The sequence below is a fragment of the Carassius gibelio genome, chromosome A4, assembly GCF_023724105.1.
Source record: "Carassius gibelio isolate Cgi1373 ecotype wild population from Czech Republic chromosome A4, carGib1.2-hapl.c, whole genome shotgun sequence".
Classification (NCBI taxonomy): Eukaryota; Metazoa; Chordata; class Actinopteri; order Cypriniformes; family Cyprinidae; genus Carassius; species Carassius gibelio.
The window spans coordinates 11,562,392-11,587,653 of record NC_068374.1 but is presented as its reverse complement, the minus strand read 5'-3'; the positions used below and the strand labels follow the sequence as shown (position 1 = coordinate 11,587,653).

The following is a 25,262-nucleotide window of genomic DNA, read 5'->3' as shown; positions in this document are numbered from 1 at the left end:
TATGCAGATATATGGTATTATATATGGAGGAACTCAAATATTTTCTTCACATGTTTGGACACATAAATGTTCATATCTGTGGCGGGCTTATATTGTGTTCTCAGATAAGTCAAATATATGTATACATATATGTTTCAGGCATATATTGTGTTCTCAGATAAGTGAAATATATGTATACATATATGTCATGCTATTTAAAATATAAGTACATATATGGCCATATATAAAATTTTTGTATGGGTTAAAGAAACCTGGTACCGTCACATTTAAATTTTTTTAGTACCGACTTGGTACCGAAGTACGGGTCATTTGACAACACTAGATGAAAACATGTGGTCCATGTTCAGTCAAGGCCAAAAATATTGGCACCCTTGGTAAATATGATCAAAGAAAGCTGTGAAAATTAATCTGCATAGTTAATCCTTTTGATCTTTTATTATTATTTTTTTTTTTTAATTTATCCTTTCATTGGATAATAAGATTTAAAAATGGGGGGGGGGGGGTATTATGAAATAAATGTTTTCTCTAATGCACACTGACCACAATTAACAGCGCCCTTTTATTCAATACTGTTTGAAACCTCCATTTGCCAGTTTAACAGGTCTAAATGTTCTCCTATAATGTCTGATGAGGTTAGAGAACAAGAGATCAGAGACCATTCCTTCATCCAGAATCACTCCAGACCCTTTAAATTCCCTTTAAACTCCATGTTGGTGCTTCTCCTCTTCAGTTCACTCCTCTCATTTTCTATAGGGTTCAGGTCAGAGGACTTGAATGGCTTTTGCAGAAGCTTGGTTTTGAGCTCAGTGACCCATTTCTGTGTTGTTTTTGAGGTTTGTGTTTGGACTATTGTACGGTTGGAAGATCCAAACATGGTCCATCATAAGATTTCTGAGTCAGTCACTGATTTTTCATCTGTTGGTATTTGATAGAATCAAAGATGCCATGTATCTAAACAAGATGTCCAGGACCTAATATAGGCCCACAACATAAAAATACAGCAGTATATTTCATTGTAAACATGGGGTACTTTTTTTCTCAGTGTTCACCAAACCCTTCTTGAGTGTTTGCTGCTAATAAGCTCATTTTTTAGTTTCATCTCACCATAGAAGCCAGTCCCATCTGAAGCTCCAGTCATGTCTGATAACTGAATATGCTTTAGTTTGTTTTTGGATGAGCTAGGATAATTTTTCTTGAAACACTCCAAAACAACATGTGCTGATGTAGGTTAGGGCTGCATGATTATGGCCTAACCTCAAAACCCGAATAATTGAACATTTTACCTTGATTAATGAACGATTATTTTGTTTCTGTTTTGTATTTTTGCCCTCATAGTTCACTTACAAGGTTTATACTGTAAACAGGGCCATAGTTGGGGTTTGTGGGCCCTGGTTCAGGTTGTACCAGTGGGCCCTGTTTGAAAGTGTTTAATTTGTATGTTCGTTCTGTTTATTTGTTCATGAACATGCCCGCCACATCCCAGAATGAACGCGGCGCCCAAGCCCTATAAGGCGCGGTCACTTTAAGGGACAATGAATGCATCCAATATAATACACACATAAAATTTTTCACAACTGTTTACCTTAACTTAAGACATAACTGGCAGTTTTTTCGAGCATTCTATCCAAGATGGAACAATATCCTATATGTCGGAACAAGCAAAAACAGACAAATTCGGTGTTCAAGTGTTTTGAGACGCCTCTCTCTGCGTGAGCCTGAACACTAGAACACCACAGTGCTGAAGTGGGCTCTTACACATCCTTTTCTGTTTGTTTAAACTGCGATTTGTTTTTGTTCGTTGAGGTGCAGGAGGAACTTAAAGGAGAACTTCGCAAAGGAGAGCTCGGTTCAGTGTTACTGTCATTGAGATGCAACTCTTGATCTCTCTCGTGCGCACCAAGCACAGCGCGTGAGTAACCAGCTACTCAGTTCAGCTTTTCCGCGTCTTGTGTTTGAATGTTTTAAAGTATTTTGAAAGGTTACATTTGTATGTGGCAAGGCTTAATAACACGTGAAAATTATATGCTTTCGTGTCGACACGCAGCAGTGTTCTGTCAACTGTCCTGAGCGTCTTTTTAAACTGACCTCAGCCAGACGGTTGAGATCGACTATTAAAGGTGGGATATTTTTTCCTATTGAAAGAGCGATCATAGCTCACTACCAGCAGTTATTTTATCTATGTTCGTAACATTTCTTACATATTATTGCTCTGTGTAAAAGATAAATGAAGATTAAAGGTAAACAGTACCAGTACAATGTGATTGCATGTGTGAATTATTCATACTGTCTCTGTATTATTGTGAAGCTGGGGGTTGTAAATAGCCTAGTTCCTTCAAAAGTAGAAAAATATGCTATAAGTTTTGAGATTCTAATATACTTTAGTGATAAATAACAGGACAGCGCTGACAATTAGTTTCTGCGTTCCTCTGAGCGCACGATCTTCACAGCTATGAGTTTTCATGCCACAATGCAGCTGTGCGAACATGGTAGTTGGATATAATAATACACATCCGATCGTCTAATTGCTTGAACGTCCAAACCATAAAACAAATACAACTGACAAAGTTAAGTGAAGACTCGTGCACCATCACTATGTGTAGAACCGGTGTTCTCCGACGTTTTGCTTTTATGCCACTGGCTGGCAGAACCATGTGGCTACACAGGCTTTCAAGGTGGAAGTATTCACATGAAATAACCGACATGGGAAAATTACGTCAGTTAGAGGTTCTAAATTTCGGTTTCGATTACTTTTCGATTAATAATGTAGGTACTGTTTGACCATTATTTAAAAAGGTTTTCTGAACCCGAGACTCAACTATTTTCTGCAGTTCTCCAGCTGTGATCCTTGGAGAGTCTTTTGCTACTCAAACTCTCTTTCTCACTGCACATTAGGACAATATAGACACACATCCTCTTCCAGGCAGTTTCATAACATTTTCTGTTGGTTGGAAATTCTTAATTATTGCCCTGATGTTGGAAATGGGAATTTTCACTGCTCTAGCTTTTTCCTTAAAGCTACTTCACTAATTTGTGAAGGCCAATTATATTTTGCTGCACATCAGAAATATATTATTTGGTTTTTCTAATTTTGAAAACAGTACAACACATCATTTTAAGAACATGTCTGTATTTTTTTGTTTCATGGTAAGGATGACCTTTGCCTGTAAGTACCCTATAACAGTGATTAAAAATATAAGTTTTATATTGATCCGGAACTATGCAGATGTATTTTTGTCAGGAGCTGTTAACATGGTGAATCCTAATTTCTGAGCTCCATTGATCATGGCTTTTCAGAGTAGTTGTGCACTCTCTAAACTCGGTCAACCTACTCAGAGTTGATTGAACTAACTCAATTCAGCTGTTCTGAGCCCAAAACTGTTTCCATCTCAGAATAAGTCAATTCAGACTTGGCTCAGTTGGTTGAAACTACTTATTGAAACGGGTCCCTGGAGGACCACAACCCTGCAGAGTTTAGCTCCGACTCTTAACTGAACACACCTCAGTCTGGGGCTTAATTTCTTGAAAACTAAAGGTAGGAGTGTTGAGCGGGTTGGAGTTGAGTTCTGCAGGACTATGGCTGAGTTTGACGTTTTTTTTATGTTAGATTTGGCCATTATTGATTTCTCTTCTACTGTTGCTTTTAAATGGGTGTTAACTTGTATTTATATCTTTTCATCCTAGATCTGAAAGAAGAGAGTGAAGAACTGAATGAAATACAGGGTAAAAATCAGTGTAAGAAACATGATTTCATAAATGGACAAAACTCATTTAATTGCTCACAGATTGCAAAGACTTTGTCACGAGAAAGAGATCAAAATACTGGAACTAGATGTCATTTCACCTGCCATCAATGTGGAAAGAGTTTCAATCAAAAAAGATACCTCAAAAACCACATGACAATACACACAGGAGAAAAGCCTTTCACCTGCCAACAGTGTGGAAAGAGTTTCGATCAACAAGGAAAACTTCAAGTTCATCTGAGAAGTCACATCGGAGAGAAGCCTTTCACCTGCCAACAGTCTGGAAAGAGTTACAATCAAAAAAGATACCTCAAAAACCACATGACAATACACACAGGAGAAAAGTCTTTCATCTGCCATCAGTGTGGAATTAGTTACTCTAAAAAGGGAAACTTTAAAAGGCACATGATGGTTCACACTGGAGAGAAGCCTTTCACCTGCCCTCAATGTGGAAATAGTTTTACTCATAAAAGCACTTTGAAGGTTCACATGGCAATTCACACAGGAAAGAAGCCTTATACCTGCAAACTGTGTGGGAATAGTTTCATTGAAAAAGGAAGCCTCGGAAGGCACATGAGGATCCACACCGGAGAGAAGCCTTACACTTGCTCTCAGTGTGGAAAGAGTTTCAATCGAAGTGGAAACTTTAACAGGCACAAGAGAGTTCACACTGGAGAGAAGCAGGGACGGAGCCAGGGGATGGCCAGGGGTGTTCATGGCCACCACTGATGAAAGCATGGCCAATCCACTCAGAACTGCAGTTTTTGTCCCTTTTTTTTGTTACCAAGAAATGCGTGAGAATTTTCAGAAGCCCACTTCATCTTCACCTCAGCGTCAGGGACGAGTCAAACGAGCTACAAAAAAAGCTACAGCAGCCTACAAATCAGCTTAAGTAGAACAACTGTGAACTTTGGTCTGATGAGCTGTTGTAAGACAAGCCTATATGTCAATAAAACACACTTTCCTGTCCCATAAGCTGTTTTACTTTGCTCACGGCGCATACTCTTCAACAGTACGCAGATATGTTGCGCACGCTCTATATCACTTCATCATAAATAACCCGCACAAGAAATATGAGCGTACATACCCAGTTCTATCGTCAGTCATGCAATCTCCAAAAAGATGATTAAAGCTGCAAACTTTGCCTGTATATGCAGCATGCAAGAACGTCGTTCAATTGCATGCACTAAAATATATTCTATAATTCATAAACTGATATGTATTTTTATTTGTAATTTAATGCATAGATAAATGTGATCACAGTGCACTTATACTAGTTTAAGTGTACTGTTCACATTTATTTGTGCATTAAATTACAAATTTTACAAATCTAGTAGAACATATATGAAAATGAAAATTGAAATGCACGCTGGTGTGAACCCCAATGTTTCTTATCGCTGCGGTATATCTGCCACTGCAGCATTATTTCTCCCTGAGACCCGAGTTCGGCGCCACGCCTTCCCGTTTTACTGGAAACTGGTGAGATCATCAATGACTGGAGGTAAGGATATTTTTGGTTTATAATGTTATGTAATCTACTAGTCATGTAATTTATTAAACATTTTAACTAGGCCGAGGTAATATGTTGTGTGTCTGTGTGTAACCTGCTATCAGTACGATTTAGCTACATCAAGTTCACATGTTAAGACCTAACGTTAGTGCTAGCTAGCAGATCAAATTATGGATGACTGTAGCTACATAGAAAAAGTTGTTAGGCTCGAAATTACAACCATTTTGGTCGCATGTGCCCGTGAACAATGTAATCCGTCGATATATACGGTAACCTAAAATTATATTCGGGAGTAAGTTACTGCTAATTTGTGCAAGTGCAAATAATGGTTGTGGTGCTAACGTTACCGGTTTCATTTTCTAAGCCGTCAGTAAAAGAGGTAGAACACGCCAATGCTGATAGTTAGGATGTTTTATTAATATTAATTAGGACTGGGGGAATTAACGCGTTAATCTTTGCAATTAATTTGAAATGTTTAACGCGTTAAAAAAAAACGCATTTAACGCAGCACTTTTTTTTGCCTCGTTTTAATGATTTCCTGTTGCGGCTGCTATTGAAAAGCCGAAAATATGTGGATCGGGTTTCTTTCTTGTGCAGCTTTCATGAGCTGGTCTTTTCTGCTCCGTGTGTGCCGCCGCACTCTCTGTTCCGTGTGTGTGTGTGTGTGTCAGCCCTATAGGTGTCTGCGCGCTGCGCTCTCTGCTCAATGTCCGACTCCGTGTTTGCGCTGCGCGTTCTGCTCTGTCGTTCACGGCCCAAACGCTCCAATCATGTACCAATCAAGCACTGGAAAAGCAAAGTCTGCTCAAATAAGGTGACATTTCTCTGTAGACTTCTGTTTGCTGAGCTGGTAGAGTCATGCTGGACAATAATGTTAAAGGAATAGTTCACCCAAAAATGAAAATTGTCATTTTCTCTCCCTCAAGTTGTTCAAACCTGTATTATATCCTTCCTTCTGCTAAACACAAACAATGTATTTTAAAGAAGGTTGGTTATTAAACAGTTGCTGGTCCCCATTGACTTCCATAGTATTTTTTTTTTTCCTACTATGGAAGTCAATAATGGGGTCCATCAGTCGTTTGGTTACCGAATTTCTTCAAAATATCTTCTTTTGTGTTCAGCAGAAGAAAGAAAGTCATAAATGTTTGGAACAACTTGAGGAAGAGTAAATGATGGCAGAATTTTTATTTTTGGGTGAACTATTCCTTTAAAATGACCTGCTCTGATCACATGCTCTGGAAATAATAGCTTTTTTTAGGACTATAGTTTATTTTTATAATTAGTAAAAAAAAAATTTTTTTTTTTAATTTAAAAAAACAAAATTATTATTGAAAAAGAATAATACATTGATATATTGATGTTTAATATTATTTTAATATAGGGCTATTTTCTGTTCCTTTTTTTTCCCGGTGATTCTAAGTTTAATTATTGATGATTACAAGCTTGGAGGAAATGCAATTAATTACAGCAAATTGTGCAATTAATTAGTTAATTTTTTTTTAATCGATTCCCAGCCCTAATATTAATACATATCTTATTTAGTATTATATAGCAATAAGTATCTGGATATTTGCCGCTGGGCGGGGGCTTCGATTACCTCTCTCTTTTTTGACCATACATGTGTTTGCACCCCTGAGCTTTAACGGGCACATGAGAATTCACACCAGAGAAAAGCATTAAATCTGCAAACTGTGTGGAAAATTTGCAGGCTGCATGGGATGGGAATCAGGCTGGCTGCCAGGATGGAGGCCAGGTCTTTCGACTGTGAAAAACAAATAAATAAAGAGAGGGAAGTTGAAGAAGAATTAGTAAGTATAATACACAATGAATTGATTGTCAGGATTGTAACATTTACTGTTTTACATTACTTTGTAGAGTAGTGCAGTGCATCAAGAATTTGTTGTTCCAGAGTGGGGACGAGGTGATAAAATTATGTAACTGTTAACCTACACTAGACTATCTCTACACTAGAGCTGTGCCAGAGTTGGAGGAAGGTCTTGTAGTAATAAGGTCATTATCATTCTGGTGTATCTGCTTTCCATATGCGCAAGATTACTCTAAAACAAGATATAAAACATCAAGGTCATTATGGTATGTCAGTATTACTCAGAGTAACTGTTGCTCATGGAAAAATAAACAAAACTAGATAATTGTGTAAAAAATGTAAATAGGCACAATAAAGATGTCAGGTGGACCGAACATGGTCTTAAAATGTCAAAAATGTTGTGGAAAAATAAAATAAATCCTCTAACTGACAAATAAATGTATGCACTTTTGGTTTCTTATGACTGTGGATGCACAGTACAACATATCAGTTTTCTCACAATTGTAAACAGCATACAAAAACTGTTTGCATTACAATTTTTCTTTAATAACCTCTACCCAAGACAATGGCTGGTCAACAATCCCCACAAATTAAAACAGGACATTACATTATATTTATTCATTTAGCTGATGCTTTTATCCAAAGTGACTTACAAATGATGTTTATGTCAAAGGTCGCACACCTCTGGAGCAACTAGGGGTTAAGTGTTTTACTCAGGGACACATTAGTGTGTGAATGCTTTCTGCCAGTACAGAGAGATCCAAGAGCCCAATAATAAAATGTAATCATACATAACCAAAAGCTATTTAACATACCATATTGTGCAGGGCTGCCAGTCATAAAGATGTTCTGTCCTCCCCTGTGGCAGGAAGACAAAGACATTACTGTATGTTATTTCAATTTTAAATTGTATTACTGTATGTTATTTAAATTTAAAATTGTATTACTGTATGTTATTTAAATGTTGTACTTCAACAAGGAGTGAAAATATATTAATTGTTGACAGTTTATATACTGCATATTTTGAATCATAGTAATCAAATAAGATCCTTAACTGACACTTCAAGCTAAAGGTATTTACAGGATGACCTTTTTACTTTAGCTCTCAATGGAGGCGGTCGTATTTCTTTCCTCTCCTCCCCTGCCTTGCCTGCTTCGCCTGTCTCTTGTCTTGTCTACTTTGAGAGACTCTCTGTACTGCTTTTCTAAACTAAAAACATGGATTTGATAAATTGGTCTCTCAACGCAATTGACACCATCTTCTCGACGAGGAGCTTGGGTTCGGGGGAACCTGACTGCCCTGCTGGAACGTTTGCAGCTGGCCACACGATGGACGCGTGGGCAAATTGGCGTGTCGTGTGTCTGGCGGCTCTTTCCGTGGAGGACATTCAAGATATCTACCTATTCGGAACCATGATAACAGGTCTTCTGCTGATTGGATTAGGCTTTACCCTGGGTTATCAGAAAATTCAGAAGAAGGGAACAGCTGTCCAAAGCCTCTCAAGGCTGTCCGTCATGATTGAAGCAGTGGGCAGAGCGGTCAGCATTGAGACTGAGACTATTAACCGCAATATGGATAACATCAAGGTGAAGCTCACGGCTTTGGAATGGAAATTGGAGGATTTGGAGACCAAAAAAAGACAAACAAAAAGACAATCATAGTGACCGTTAAATTGGAATGCAGCTACTAGACCACAACAACTGGTATCTTATCTTCTTTCGGCTCCACTCCCAGCTTGGCCTTGGCTGGATAACAAATTTTCCCCTTGGAAAGCATGGCAACGAGACACTCTGCGTCCCTCAACCCGTTTTCCACAGACACCGGGATTGTTGTTGACTCTTGTCTAGGACCTGACCAAGGCTGTCTCCATGCCCAGATAGCCACTGGACGCTGTAATGGAACAGGGCCGCAACCGCAAAACGATAGAGCCGGGTCTGGCACGCATCCGCTTCACGGACTCGTTCCTGAGTCCAAACGCACATCGGGCCGAAGCCGTTTCTGGTCTGTTTTTAGGGGTTGTTGCGGATATGTGCCAGCGCCGATCCAGCACCGCCTGATCATCCCGTTACAGATACGTAACGGGTGCGTGAAATGATTCTGCCTACCGGAGCTGTGCCGGATGTGTTACGAATCCACTTAAATCACCACTGGATTGACCTTTTGCCTTATTTTCGACATTTTGTCATACTAAAACAACGTGAACAAAGTTAACAAACACAGAATTAATGACCACGAATTCATACATTTAATTATAAAAAACGAACAACGAAGTCAACAATTAACACAAAACACAGTCAACAACATACACAGAATTAATGGATAAAAAAAACACACAGGCTATAAACACAACGTGAAAAAAAAAACATGCACTTAAACAAAATCACTAGGTGGGTGCTGTTGCTGTTGCTGCTCCTGCTGCTGATGAGCCAGTCTCTCCTTGCGCTCTCCTCTCCTGTCCACCGAAAGGGCAAACCACCTTATAGCATGCCTCCATATTTCAGCTTCAGCACCCGGAAAACAGCATTACTGATTAGGATGAATGAGACCTTTTGATCAGTGCTGGTCCTACATGACGACAAAACAGGCAGACGTATATTGCATTTGCTCAAAATGAAGATATGCCCATCCTTCTCGGCCTACTTCTATAACGATTTGTGCATTAGTTGATGGAACTGTAATAAAATAATAGCCTAATAATAATAAAAAACTGGTCCGGTAAAACTGAATAAGACAAATGAACTTTATCTAACCATTGAAGTTAAGACATAGCCCCAATTAGGCCTAGTAATAAAAAGAATAAGAAGAATAACAGAAGGCATTATTGTTGGTGTATGCTGTTTTACGAAGACGTCAAAACTGGAAGAATTGAATCAATGGAAATCTGTGCGGGAAGGATCATCCTCTTTTGTATGTCGTTTATCCTCGTACTTCTTAGCGAGTAAAAGTAGGCTACTTCACTCATCTCCCTACTACTAGGGCTGTCACTTTTGTGAAAAAATCATTTTCGATTTTTAAGACATAAGTGTTCATTGAATCGATTTTCCAGGTCTAAAAAAAGACGTTTCCTTTTTCAACATCAAATATCAGACGAATGTAAAGAGAGCGCTGGAAACGCACAAGTCAGCAATATTTCCTATTTATTGGCATGAAGTTTCGTGCAGAATAACAGCAACAGGAGTGCAACATTCTCGGAAAAAATATATACAGAGTGTATACTGCCATAACAAAAGAAAAACATCGCTGCAGGCTTCAACCGGCTGCATTTATGATTTAGGCAATTCAAAAAAGATTTTTTAAATAATGATTCAGTCCATTTCAAACAAGTTCAAAAAGTGAAATTTGGACTTGAGAAACAAGCCATGTATGTGTTTTTGTTTTTTTTATTGAACGTAAACGACAGTGCGCACTAGGCAAGCATACTATTAAAATGCGCAAAACGTTTTTTACTCGTCTGGACATCGCTAAGACTAACTTTTAAAATTCAGCACATTAGCGCAAATATATGCTATGATATTAAAAAGTTGATTCGGTTGTCCTATTGGTCTATTCTGTGCTACACTCATAGGTTATTTGTATAGCGCAGTAGTGCTATAGCAGATGCGGCTTTAACATAACAGACTGGTGCACAAATGACAGCCTGTAACTGCTATCTACCAAGCAAATAGCATTTCATTTGCACGTTTAAGTAATAGACAGTAAATTAGAATAAACGCATAAAAATAGATGTACATAATAAACACATAGACACATAAACACTTACGTGTGATAGCCTAGCTGGTCAGATAAATCTCCGTTGACAGCTTGGTTTGATGATATTTTTTATTATTTTTTGGCGCTTCTGAATGAAGTCCGTAGTACGGATGTGGACCGTATCTGCAAGACGACAGTCAAGCGAGACCCAACGTTCACTTGGCACTTTTGGCGCTGTCGTAAAACGGACCTAAAACGGAGCTCAAACGGACCTGTGCTGTAACGGACCTTATAGCATCACAAAATGTTGCTGTATAGTTTTTTAAACACTGATAATATTGCTCAGCTTAATGACAATGCATTTATCTCATGCTCTAGATAGAAAAAAAATGCAGACCGTTAACCAGTGTTTTGAAAATGTTTATTCCACGGAGTTCTTCACACAGTTTGAGAAAAGTATTTCGGATGTGGTCCACATCAGGTAGTCTCTGACAGTCTATGGTCAAAAGAGTGTTGGCTCAAATCCGTTTTGCAGATAGGGGCCAGAGCAGTTTTGAGCCCTTTTTTAAATGCAGTCGGCTCAGATATGTATCACAGATTCGGGCCACACCAGTGTAGCCTGTGAAAACAGTATCGGCTCAGATTCATATTGCAGATCTGGACCAAATCAGTGTCAGACACAGCTAATGTCTTTCGGTTACCTATGGGAAAAGTGATCTAGGCCAGATCTGTAAAATGATATAAATACTGAACTGATGGCAGTTAGAATGTTTAAGCTGAAACCTCTATCTGGCACGGATCTGGTTCACAATCAGAAAACATCTCTAAGATAGAAACATAGGCAAGGGGCTTAAAACGGATCCGGGCCAAATGTAATTGCTTTCTGGGTGGCAACTTGCTGTGACGCTGTATAATTGCGGACTGAGGCATCTAGAGAGAATTGCAGCTCTCCAGGCCTACAAATACACAAACTCCTACACATATACAGATATGCACTCACCTCCCCACCCCCATCCCTCGCCTTCGCCGCTTTCTACCGCCAGTCTGTCAAGCGGGTCCGTGACCAGCGCTTTGCTGCCTGCACTGGATTACCTCGCCCCCCCAATTTCCGTCCCCAGTTGCAAAGTCGTGTGTTTATGGTGTATGTGCTTTTGTTGCTGAGGTTATGCTGTATTTCTTCCTCAATTCCCTGTCTTCCTGTTCTGTCTACCCCATTGTATGTATGTTGTGTATGTATGGACAGGTTGATGGCTAATTTAGCTGGTACTTGTGACTAGTGACAATTAAAGGGCTACTACTACTACTATTAAAACTCAATGTTGTGTCTTAGAAAACAGCATTTTTTCAAGGTAACATTAAGTAATTGCAAAACAATTTATCCAACAGTTATTGAATGTCATCCAGTGTTTCCTTTGTATTTTTTTAGGGTGGGGGTGGCTGGGTGTCTTTATGGGTAATGTTTGTTTTTTGGATAAATAATAAAAGCAATAAAAGCATTGTTTTTAATCACATATTTGTTGCTGCATTTAAAGTGAAATTTAACTTCATTAAGATTTTGAAATGACAATTCCAATAGCATTATTTAACTAATTGAGAGGAAACACTGTCATCCAGTTAGTCATTGTCCTACCTTTCTTTTCCTTGTCTTTATTATTTCACGGACTGGGAACATTTCAAGCCGATTGTGAGGGCAATCTGTAATTGTAAGGGATATATGTGTAGTACTTTTTGTGGAGGAATCAATTCACAATCCACACATGTATGCATTTTTTCCACTGTTCGTCATTAGCACATTTAGCTCGTCCTAGTGAGAAAATTCAAAATCTTTTTTCTTTGCCATTCCTTCTTTATGTTGTGTTTCCTAATGGACTGTTTACATTTTCCATCGCTTGCCACAAAGGCAGATATCTTTTACACTGGTATTCTTTACACTTGGACTTTAACTTGGCAGCCCTCTAATTACATGAAGCAGGGATGTGTAAAGAATCATCGATTATTATTTAAAAAACAATAAAATAATATAGTATCTAGGCACACAGTATAATTGCAATTCTGGATCAGATCCATAATAAATCAATAATTTTTGGAGGGTTTGCAAAAATCACATTAACTTCAAGACAATTATGCAGGGGTAAAATGTCTGTACAATACATGGCGTGAATAGACTGAAACACACCTTTGATTTTTTGTAGTCTTTTACGTTACTGTTGACCCCGCTGTAGTGGCTGCACAGCTGAGACCTGGTGAGGTTCCTGGATGGGTGGAGCCTGGTGTGCTTGTTCTCGGATGGGTGGAGCCTGGTGTGCTGGTACCTGGATGGGTGGAGCCTGGTGTGCTTGTTCTCGGATGGGTGGAGCCTGGTGTGCTTGTTCTCGGTTGGTTGGAGCCTGGTGTGCTTGTTCTCGGATGGGTGGAGCCTGGTGTGCTTGTTCTCGGATGGGTGGAGCCTGGTGTGCTGGTTCTCGGATGGGTGGAGCCTGGTGTGCTTGTTCTCGGATGGGTGGAGCCTGGTGTGCTTGTTCTCGGATGGGTGGAGCCTGGTGTGCTGGTACCTGGATGGGTGGAGCCTGGTGTGCTGGTACCTGGATGGGTGGAGCCTGGTGTGCTGTTCTTGGATGGGTGGAGCCTGGTGTGCTGTTCTTGGATGGGTGGAGCCTGGTGTGCTGTTCTTGGATGGGTGGAGCCTGGTGTGCTGGTACCTGGATGGGTGGAGCCTGGTGTGCTGTTCTTGGATGGGTGGAGCCTGGTGTGCTGTTCTTGGATGAGTGGAGCCTGGTGTGTTGTTCTTGGATGGGTGGAGCCTAGTGTGCTGGTTTTTATTAATGCATGGTGCCTGGTGTGATGTTTTTTTATGGGTGGAGCCTGGTGTGCTGATTCTTTTATGGGTGGAACCCGGTGTGCTGGTTCTTTTATGGGTGGAGCCTGGTGTGCTGGTTCTTTTATGGGTGGTGCCTGGTGTGCTGGTTCCTTGATGTGTGAACCACACGGCACCAAATTTAGAATGAAGTTCTCCTCATCTTCTTGAGGCAATTGGTTTGGGTTAAGTATTGTCCAACCTATAAATGGACATGGAACACACACAAATACAATATATTATATGCACTTGGGCCAAAGTGAAAATAAATGCAACCCCAAATCAACCTTTACGGTAAAAAAAGATGGACTCAGTGAATGTGATAATACCCACAGGATTCTGAAAGGCATAGGGCAGAGGAGTCAAGGAAAAATGGAGAATTGGTTGGATATTTGTTCTTTATAAAGTATCACCATTATTGTGTCACAGTCTAAGATGCATAGAACATTGTCATCCATTGTAAACTTTTTGCGACCAGCAAAAGGTCTACAACCGCTAACGATTCTAAATCTAATTTATTGAAGCACCGCCATCTAAAACGTATAAAAAAAAAAAAAACACTGGTGCTGACCGGTAGGATGCTACTGCCAGTGATGCAAGCACTCGTCGGGAGAGTAGCATTAAACAAAGTTTAATCTTCTGTAAAAACACCGAATACTGCTCTTATAAATACATGAGCAGAAAAACATTAGTTCAAAAATCAGGGTTGAGTTGCTTTATTTTTTATTTCAGCCAGGGATGTTAGGAAATTTTATATGTTTTGTAAAAAAAAACACACTCCATGCTGCTCTTATCAAAATGATATTAGTTAAATAGCATTAGATATCTATTAGATGGGAGAGACTTTATTATTCTTAAATATGCACACTGCTTCTCTGTATGGCATCACCTGGTTGGAGAAGCAGCAATGTGTAAAGATTGGCTGATTGTTGACTCATAATGTTAATTTTTGTTCCAGTAAAGTTGATTCATTTCTAAAATAAGCAGACTAAAAAGGTTATCTGTCACTTTTTAGAAAGGGGTGAACAAGTAACGTAACTAGTAACTTTTAATTCCCTGTAATAAGTTAAGTAATATTATAATTTTTACAGGAAGGAGTAACAATTTCTGAGTAACTTTCCTAACACTGGTTGTGTTACAGTGTCTGGGTGTTGTTCCCTGGGAATCCACTAGGTGTCCTTCTTCCCCACGGTGCCTGTCACTTTATGAATCACATTCCTCAGGTTCTCTGCTTAATTATTGCACCCAGCTGTCACTAGTTACCAATCATCACACTCTGTCAATTTCCCATTAGCGTTTGTCTCTCCTTGTGTATATAACCCGGTCTGTCTTAGCATGTGTCATGGAGTCCTTGTTTAATTCATGTCCGTCAGTTCATGCCCTTGCCTTGTGTTCATGTTTGATTTATGTTTAGATTGAAGTTTTGGTTTTCGACTCATGCCTGGACTGTTTATTCTCTGTTGACTTACCCTTAATAAAGACGTACTCGCAATTGGTTCGCTCTCAGTGAATCCTTGTGTCACCGGTCGTGACAGGTTGTGGTCTCAGTTAGGTACTTTTTTGCACATCCAATCTCTATTCGCAGTGGCACAAGTAGTAGATTTACTTTGACTAAGTACCATTATTTTTAAAAAATACATGAACATAAACACAAGTTAGTCATAAAGGGCAGAATGAGTATGAGTATGAGTAATGAGTATACACCAATGTTACCTGGTTGCTACGTTACTATAGAGTCAGAGTCGCTGCTTTTATTTTATGAGAAACTACAGGAAGTCCTGTTTCCCTTTTGCGTTAGCTTCCCATCTGAGTGTTTAGGCCCAGTCAAAACAATGCAGCCTCTATGCAGGAAAAACCCTGCAAAAGCTTATCGACAAACAGTTGCATCAATTTACATAATCCAATACTGACATTTTTATTGATTGGATTTAGCTGGAGGTCACTAATTTAGCTTTAGCACACATCCAGTGTCCTGCTTTGCTTGTCATCTGGCTGAAATGCAAACTGTAATTACATAAGTCTGCTGGTGGTCTTGTGCTAGAGTTTCCAGCATATTTGATTTGACAGTGAGTGTGACTCATTAAAAAGTTCAGCCTCAAAAAATGCTCCCACTTTAGCTGCAGATTTCAAAAGTTGAATAACTTAAAACTACCAAGGAGATAGAAGTGAGGTATTTTAAAGCACATGTGACCCCTGGCATCATCCCAAAGCAATTTTTGTCCTTGTTTTCCACAATACCAGCTCTTGAAAATGACTCTAGGTTGCAGCTAGGCTACAGCCAGATCAGAATTTCTAGTCTTTGCTGTTTCGAAATGTACAGGACAACACCAACAATTGTTAAATTGATAGATAATTAATTTAATAAACAAGGTTAAATAAATCCAATCTCACCTTCAACCATCAATTTGTAGATGGCATTCACATTCTTTAAGCATGTCTTAGCGGATGTGCTAAGTTGGGCATGCATTGGTAGCATTATTTTAGTCTGGTACATGTGCGTCCCTGTCACCATCTTAGGAGGATGTGCAATCAGCAGCAGGGGCTTCATGCCAAGGGCATACAACTTCTCAAGCTGGAACAGAGAGGTACAGAGATCAATAGGATATATACACAAAACTGTGGTTTACAGCTGAATTTGTCCTCAAGCTTTATCTGAAGTTACATCAAAGCTGGAAAACATCTACAAACAATCAAACTATGGTTTTTACATAATTTTTTGATAGATAAATGTTTTTGGAGTTTTACGAGTTTCAACTCCCTAGACATAATAGTTTGGAAAAAACAGTAAACATGAATTATATTATTATTAATAGTGTGGATGTATGAAGCAATATATTACACCAGTTATTATACCAAGACATTTATTTGCTTATGTCAAAATAATAAAACACTTTTGGTGAATGAGATGATCGGAAAACTACATACCAGAATGGCAGCATCATCAAGAATGTGGGAATTTTTTTTTTTTTTTTCATGGATGCCACCCACTGCTTCTGCTGACCTTTAAATTTTTCCGCAGTATATTTTTTCACCACAGTTTGTGAAGGGTCTTTTTTTGTGATCCTCCAGCCATAAGTTACTTGACACAAGCAAGTACATATACAAATCTATTTTTATTTAGGCCTACAAATAATGCCAACAGTGGTCTTCTTCTGTCCTGTTGCGTAAAATGATTCTCATACTATCCACTGCTCTCTCAATGTCACACATAACTAAAGTAACAATCACCCTAAATTATCTCATGATGATTTCAGTGTCTTACAAAAGTATGGCACCATGGTGTTACAGAATATTCTATCTATATCTCTCTATTTAATTATGCAATGATTATATCAAGTATGAACGGTCATTGACATTAAGTCGCACTGAACAGTCAAATCCTCTGGAAAGACTCCAGGTCCATCCAATCCATCCCTGATTCCGGTAATTCCCCTTAGTTACACTTCTCTGACATTTACTTTGCACTTTGAATGAAACTTTAACCACTGCAACAACTCGTTGTTAATTGTTGTTTAAACTGATTTTGTTTGCTGTGGTTGGCTGTGCCGGGGACAGCGATCATTTAGCTGGATAGCGGCGGTTAGCCGTGTAAATGAAAATCCAACACTACCCTAATCTCCAGGGTTGAATGCTACACAGAGCGGGCAACAACTAAATAAATAACAGCAAAGGTTTTGCTTGCTTTTTAACAAACAAACACCCATTGGGTTGAGATACTTACTGTAGTCAACTGGCGGGTGAAATGAGTGGTAAAAGTGATTATGGGTAAGAAGCTTGCATTACGGTGCATAAAGTGACGTATCGTTGCCGCGGTAACCACTGAATGTTTTATGATTCGTGAGAATAATTATTAATAAAATTTGCTGCTATGACAGAAAATACATTTGAAAATCATAAAGTATACAATCTATTTATCACTTCCTCGGGCCATTCTTTAAAGCTACTCAATCTATAAATTGATCGTTGTAATCACAAACAATTTACTGTTATTTAGACAAAAAAATAGCAACAAATACACCATAATAAATTATAAAAGGAGGAAGTTTCGTAAACTAGAAAACAACATTAACCGCCGCCCACTGTGTGACGTTGTTGAACCAGGGAATCCGTGTGTCCACCACGACAAATTAGCCTCATTGACTTTGTATGGGTGTCATTTCCATGGTGCCGACACCTCATTTCAACACATTCCGTGCCACCACCAAGTATATCGGGATTAAGGGTTCGTTGTAACGACTGGGGTGAAGGAGTGGCAGGAAGCAAGTGCGAGGTTAAGGTCATTTAATGAAGACAATGAAACAATACAATACAGGAACACAAATAATACTGGAAGCAATGCACAGTCCAAGATGGTGGTGATGAATGACGAATCCGGAAGGCGGAGGTGAGTTGGCAGCAGGAGAGAGTGACACAGGAACTGCGGGGAAGCGAGCCGAAGGTAAGTGGTGTTGCTTGGCGGTGGGTTGCTTAGAGTGGACGGGGTTCCGGGGAAACATGGATCTCCAATGCAGAAACACACAAGAAAGCAAAACACAGGTCACAAACATGAAACAACGCTCTCACGAACGCAAGACAAGCCAATATATAGGGATGAGTAATGAGTGACAGCTGTTGCTGATGACAATTACCAGAGACGCCCACAGAGGCAGAGCCTACATCTTTTTGTTTCTTCAAGATGAGTGACTGTCCTATTTAAAGAGGAAACAAGAAGGGTCTCATGGTTGACTACGGCGCCACATCACACATGATCAACGATGCCACAAAGTTCATAACAGTTGAGAAGAGCTTCAGGCCCGAGGATCACATGATCGAGCTTGCCGACGGAACCAAGGTGAGCGGGATGGCAAAGATGAGGGGAGAAGCCAAAGTCTACTTGCTGGACAGCAAGGGACGACAAGTGAAAACGAGGCTAAAGCAAGCACTATACATCCCATCGTTTCCACAAAAAAAAAATTCAGTCAAATCAGCTACAGCTAATGGAGCCGAGATGCACTTCAAAGATGGCGATAACTGGCTGATTCATAAGGACGTTACCAAATTCAAAATGGATGTGTATGGTAGGCTTTATTACCTTAACACAGTAGAAAATGAAAATGTTGATGAAGTGTATGGTAGTCATGACATTCAAACGTGGCATAGGATACTTGGTCACTGTAATTTTGATGTTGCAAAATTAGAAGGGGGAAACATAAGAGATCCAATCGAAACGGTGAAATATGCACACAGGGCAAATTTACACAAAGTAGAAACAGACAGGCAGACGCTAAAGCTATAACCGTACTAGAGCTAGTACACACAGACCTATGTGGCCCTATAGAACCAGCAGATAAAGATGGATACAAATATGCGACAGCATTTACTGAGGACTACTCTGGAATGATTTTTCCATACTTTATCAAAGCAAAGAGTGACACGACAAAGGCTACAGATAAAGTGTATAAGATCTGATAACGGTACAGAATTTAGGAATTCCAGTCTCTAGTTAGGAGTAACGGGATAAGGCACAAGACCAGTGCACCCTACTCGCCTCATCAGAACGGAACTGCCGAAAAAGGTTGGAGAACCTTATTTGAGATGTCACGATGCATGCTATTGGAGAGTAACCTCCCAAAGCAATTATGGTCATATGCTGTACAGAGAGCAGCTCAAATCCGCAACAGGTGTTACAGTAAGCGGCTAGAGCAGACACTTTTCCATTTTGGCCCTGGATGCTACGTATATAAGCAGGATAAGAAGCTGGATTCTAGATGCGAAAAAGGGATCTTCGTAGGCTATGATAAATATAGTCCAGCATTTAATGTGTATTATCCTGAGACAGGAAAAGTCCTAAAACATAACTGGTCAAATTCATCACCAAAAGTAGTGCAGATAACCAGACTCGGACAGATTGTGACATGGGGGACGAAATTGAGAGTCCCCTGACAAGCATCAAAAGTCCAGTCATCACCGGATGACAGGTTTTGACCCAGGTAAACTGTGAAAGGGACTTCTCAACCATGAACAGGGTAATACAAACTTTTTACAATAGGATTTGCTGCTTTTAGCTATATGTTAAGCTATCACATTTAACAGTTAATGCATTTGGAGGTCAAGACAAACATCTGCAATAGGCTGCAAAAAGACCATCTTGCAGCATGCATGCGGATCTCAATAAATGGGCCAGACCTTTCTGACTTTCCATATCAAGAGGCTCTGGAAATGTTCTTCCAGAAGCCCAGAAAGATAAACTGCAGTGACAAAAGCTGCACACTTTGTGATTAAATTACATGTTTAGTTTAATGTACAGTTAAAATAATTGTTCAGTTAATATATTCACTGAAGACTCAATAACACAAATGGTGTGCACATCCCAAACATCCAAATAGGATGCAGGTGCAAGACAACTGAATACTATAATCAAATAAAAAAATGAAGTCTGGACACTGAGAACTACTGCTCCAGAAGAATTTAATTAATTAAGCTCAAGCAACGTTGCTTTATTAAGGATAATTAAATTCTTCTGGAGCAGTTGTTCTCAGTGTGCGGACTTCATTTTTTTATTTGAATATATTCACTGCTGCCATTAAAAGAAACAAATGAACACCATGACTCCTTTAAGAAAGCAACTCATACAGGTTTGTACCAGCTTTTCACAAAAGCACATATGTGATTGTGTGTTGATGTCTTCCTGTCATTCTTCTGATTCTTATGTCTCTTCCTGAAAAAAAAAAAACAGGAAGCAGGTTTCACTTGTTATACAGCAGTGAAAGAAATGTCAGAGCTGCTGTTCAACACAAAGGTTCAGGAGAAATAGAAATATTGTTTGAGGTGAGTGTTTGATCTTTCTTTAGTTATTTTCATGAATGAGTGCAATCTTATGATATATCATTGATCACTATGAGCTAAGAGTGCAATTCTGTACTGAAGTCATTTCGATGGTTTTATTTAAAGCTCTTGATGTTTTGATCAAGTCAGGGAATCATGGAGAGATGTTCATTCTCATATTGTTGTCACACCGAGTGAAATCACTGTTCAATCTCTCAGTTTACTCTGTTTGTTAGTGAGTCTATGATTGCAGTATTTCTCATCATGCACTCTTTACTCAGACTTATTCAGATATTTCCAGCTTTGTAATTTTGTAAGAACTCTTTTCTCTAGTTTCCCCCAATTCCCAGAACGGTTATATCTTATCTGTTATATAACATTAAATATGCTGAGACGAATGCAGTGTCAACTCACTTCTAATTGTCAAAAAAAAAGTGTAATAATAATTTTTGTTTTGCAAATACAAATTACAAGCATACCTAGGGTGATAAGTAGGGCCACGGAGGAACACCTCCTCAGCCTCCTGCCCAGATAATGCCTGCAGCTCACATAGGCCATGAATGATGGCCTGTCCATATAAATAAATACATTAATTAATTAATGTATAAAACATATGTGGCGGGGCGGTAAAGGGCAAGAATTGACACTAGAATACAATAATTAGCACAGACTACGCCACCCTGTTTCTGTGAATGGGGAAATTTATACCCAAAATATAGCACACAGGTTCGTTACCACTTAATACAAGAGACGTGGATATAAATACAAAAATGCAGCTTTTGACCACTGAGAGGCGCTTTAACCACAAGTTATCAAACAAGCGCATCAAAGCACATTTTCGCAAATAGACATCAGTTTTGCCTCACTGATGTGTTACATTTGACTGCTTCAGTCACGGAAAATAAAAGAAAATCACTATAGTTTAAATCTTTAATATATTTAATATTCACAGATGAAAGTTTGGTATTTATGAAGTTATGTGCATTTCTTAGAACGAGAAAGAGAAAGGGTCTGTGCTTATATTTTCTAAGCTACATGGTATTAAACCATATTTTAGATTGGACACATTTAAAAGGTGTGCAGTATTATATATATTATATTAATTATGCGTTATATTATTCAGAAATTGAGAAATTAAGATTAAGAAATTGTTGCATGTTTAAATCTGAAGCACTGTATAATTTCATTCCCATTATTTAGGCATAATTTGCCTAAAACAAGAAACAAATAAAATTAAACTGGCACGATTAAATCTTTGAAACTCTAAAGAATTAATAAAACGTCCTCACAATTAAACTTAAAGGGGGGGTGAAATGCTATTTCATGCATACTGAGTTTTTTACGCTGTTAAAGAGTTGGATTCCCATGCTAAACATGGACAAAGTTTCAAAAATTAAGTTGTACGTTTGAAGGAGTATTTTTGTTCCCAAAATACTCCTTCCGGTTTGTCACAAGTTTCGTAAAGTTTTTTTCGAGTATGGCTCTGTGTGACGTTAGATGGAGCTGAATTTCCTTATATGGGTCCTGAGGCACTTCTGCCGGAAGAGCGCGCGCTCCCGTAGAGCAGAGCACTGAGAGCACAACAGACTTCACTGATCAGAGCGAGAGCGTCGCGAAATGTCACAAAAGGAGTGTGTTTTTGGTTGCCAGGGCAAGACAACCCTGCACAGATTACCAAAGAAAAACAGCATTAAGGGACCAGTGGATGGAGTTTATTTTTACAGAGCATCAACGGAGTTGTGCAAGTGTTTTTGTTTGTTCCCTGCATTTCGAAGATGCTTGTTTTACAAACAAGGTCCAGTTTGACGCCGGATTTGCGTATCGTTTATTTCTTAAGGATAATGCAATCCCAAGAAAAAAGGGTCACGATCGTGTGTTGGAACCGCAGGCGGTGAGTAAAACTGCTTCAAATATCTCTGCCTCCTTGTTAGTGCGTCCCCTCCCATGCCGGAGACCCGGGTTCGAGCCCCGCTCGGAGAGAGTCGTTGCTGCTGCTGCTCTCGTTCAGTTTCAGCCTCGGGATCTGATTCTGGATCATAAATATACGCTGAATCTGACTGTTAGCCATGGTTTGTTTAGGATGATGGTTTTTTCCTCAGGGTAATGTCACAGCTTCCACATGCTCTCAACGCAAAAGCCTACTCGCGCTCATGATTCTTTAGCTCCGCCCACACGTCACGCCTCCAGTCGGTCGTGTTTTTCCCGGGAAAAATCGGTACAGACTATCTTTCTCTTATGAATATAATAAAACTAAAGACTTTTTAGATTTATGAAGGATGCAGTACTACTCTATAGGTGCTCAAGATTAACAGGATATTGAGTGAAAACGAGCATTTCACCCCCCCTTTAAGTTCTCTCATTATAATCAACAACATTCACACGATGTAAAAAAAAAAAAAACAGTACTGTTATTACCTTAATGCTGGAAAGATGCTTTTTTATTTTTAATACTAGCCCATCATGCATCTAGCCATCCACTCAGCTTTAAGAGCTGTTCAGATTAAAATTGGCTGCTCCACAGTGAGTCAGTGTCATGGACGGAGCACCTGTTAATATTTTTTCTAGTTTATATTTCCATCTCGTTATGCCGCTGGCTTAGATTTTTTTTTTTTTTAAGAACTTATTTGTAAATAGAGCAGTCACTGTCTGTGTCTACACCGGACGCCAGAGTTGTCATCTGTGCCCCACAGCGAAAAGTGTGTCTAAACTTGATGACATCACACTATAGTGTCAAATCATCTGAACGCAGTGTCAGAACATTTCATCATAAACAGAACGAGCATCAGTTCACTGATAGGGATCGTGTCCAGTGTATCCATCACTGGGTTCTGCTGTATTTTGTTGGATCGTTCCACTTGTGTCCAGTGTAGATCTGGCGTGCGTCTTTTATTGTTTTATTTTACAGCCCTGCTTGTTTTAATGTTTTTATTAAATATCTGTATTGACTGCATGGTCATATTATCTAATTATTTACTGCCATGCGACCTACAAAAGTAAAGCTTGGCGAGTCGATGAAGGAGCATTGCTGCAGGTTGTTTTTTGGCGGATGTTCGTTTCGTCGGGTGAAACATCTCTCTCACTCGCAGCAGAGTCTGTGAGCAACAACTTCCCCTCCGCGCGAACTGATACCAGAAACACGCTCTGCCTTCATTCCATGAATAAAGTATTTCAGTATGTTTGAAATGTTATGTTCATAACATTTCATATAAAATAATAATATTAATAATAATAAAAAATAACAGGAGAGTTTCAAAGTGGCTTAAGCTATGTGTAAACTTTTTTCCCTATATCACATGCCAAACTAATCTTTAATTGCTGCTTTCTGCTGTGAAAATTTTGTTTGTGATGAAAATAACATCTTTGTCAGTTATTTTATCTAAACAGATCGATTAACTTCAAGATTTCAAAATCAGATAGCATGCTGATAATGTAGCACTGTAGATTACATTTGTTTGAACGCATTATTGCGAAAGCGATTGAGTGTGAATCTGTTTAAATCATGCTTTAACCCGAAAATAATCAGTAAAAGAAACAGACAAACTCTTAACATCCCGCTCGACTCTTGCAGTCAACCTTCTGATCAAGCTAAATATGTTGGCTGTTGGCATGAATTTTACTCGTGATAAGAAGCTTATATTCAAATGTTTGTGCAAAAATTATTAATGTGCATTAATGACAGGGAGGCGCCGTCTCATCACTTTAATTTTTCATGATAATGAATGTATAATTTTTTAATTAACATAATATCGTGGTGTCTCACATAGGTACATTAAAAATATATCTACAGAAAGCTTGAAATGTTTTTAAACGAAAACGAATTGTGTAATCTGTGAATGTTGCATTTCTCTCATCGGAGAGAGCCAGCACTGTGAATATAACCAAAACAACAGTCCTATATAAACCGGTTCAGCAAGTGAAAGCCTCATAAGACACTGTCCATATGAAAGAGCAATTCACACCTTTATCTCGATCCCACAAGCCATGAATAACTATCCAAAACCCAACCCCCTCCAGCTGAACAGAATTCGGTCTGTGTTTTGGCTCTGAGGAACGGTGTGTTACTCGGCTGAAACATGCCTGCACTACACTTCATAATTTTCTCGCAGCCCATATTATTATTTTCACAAGACCATAATGATAATAACAAATCATCAATTAATAATTAATCATTATTTTATGAAAATCATTGTTATTTGTGATCGTGGATGTTTAAGGGAGGCTTTAAGACCAAGCGGAGTCCTCTGTTCCCGCCTCACAGCGCGCGGGTCTCCGAGGCTTCACTGTCTGCGGTTTGACTTCACTGAATCAGATTGAGGCGAACTTATTGATCATGAGCCCAACATTTAGAAAGCAGGAAAAGTCTAACGGAAGGAAGACGTAATATCATTGAGCTAATGCTGTTAAAGAGAGAGAGAAGTCTAGGACTATTCTTAAACTTGGAGCTCATTATATTGAAGTACATATCCAAACACCAGAAACATTATGCATTTTATGAATAATGAAATGTTATGAAAATTATGCATTTTATTAATTCACATGCTGTATGGTTGAAATAATATTTTAGTTCACAACTTTAAGTTCCGTTGTTTAAAAAAATGCTTTATTGGCTAATGTATACTGTAAAAACTAAAGGTTCCTGGAGGCACCTTTTGGGGTTCTTCACTTCGCCACACCGGCGGAACCGTCTGAAGAGCCTCTAGGCACCGCTCTAAATGGGGGTGGTTCTCTGAGGAACTTTCAATGGTTCCTGGAGGAACCCTTTTATTATGATGGCCAGGAACCACCTGGGGTGCTTCAAGGCACCATTTTCCTAATTTCAGTTCTTTAATGCCCCCCCC

At 39.1% G+C, this 25,262-nt stretch overlaps 1 protein-coding gene across 1 annotated transcript; it reads left to right on the top strand.

The window, feature by feature from the left end:
• Positions 1-3,377: 3,377 nt before the first annotated feature.
• LOC127969726 (gastrula zinc finger protein XlCGF49.1-like) lies at positions 3,378-4,715 on the top strand. Its single transcript, XM_052571798.1, has 2 exons — positions 3,378-3,532; positions 3,682-4,715. The coding sequence occupies exon 2, from the start codon at positions 3,894-3,896 to the stop codon at positions 4,467-4,469; it is 576 nt and encodes a 191-aa protein (XP_052427758.1). The 5' UTR covers positions 3,378-3,532; positions 3,682-3,893; the 3' UTR covers positions 4,470-4,715.
• The last annotated feature ends 20,547 nt before the right edge of the window (positions 4,716-25,262 follow it).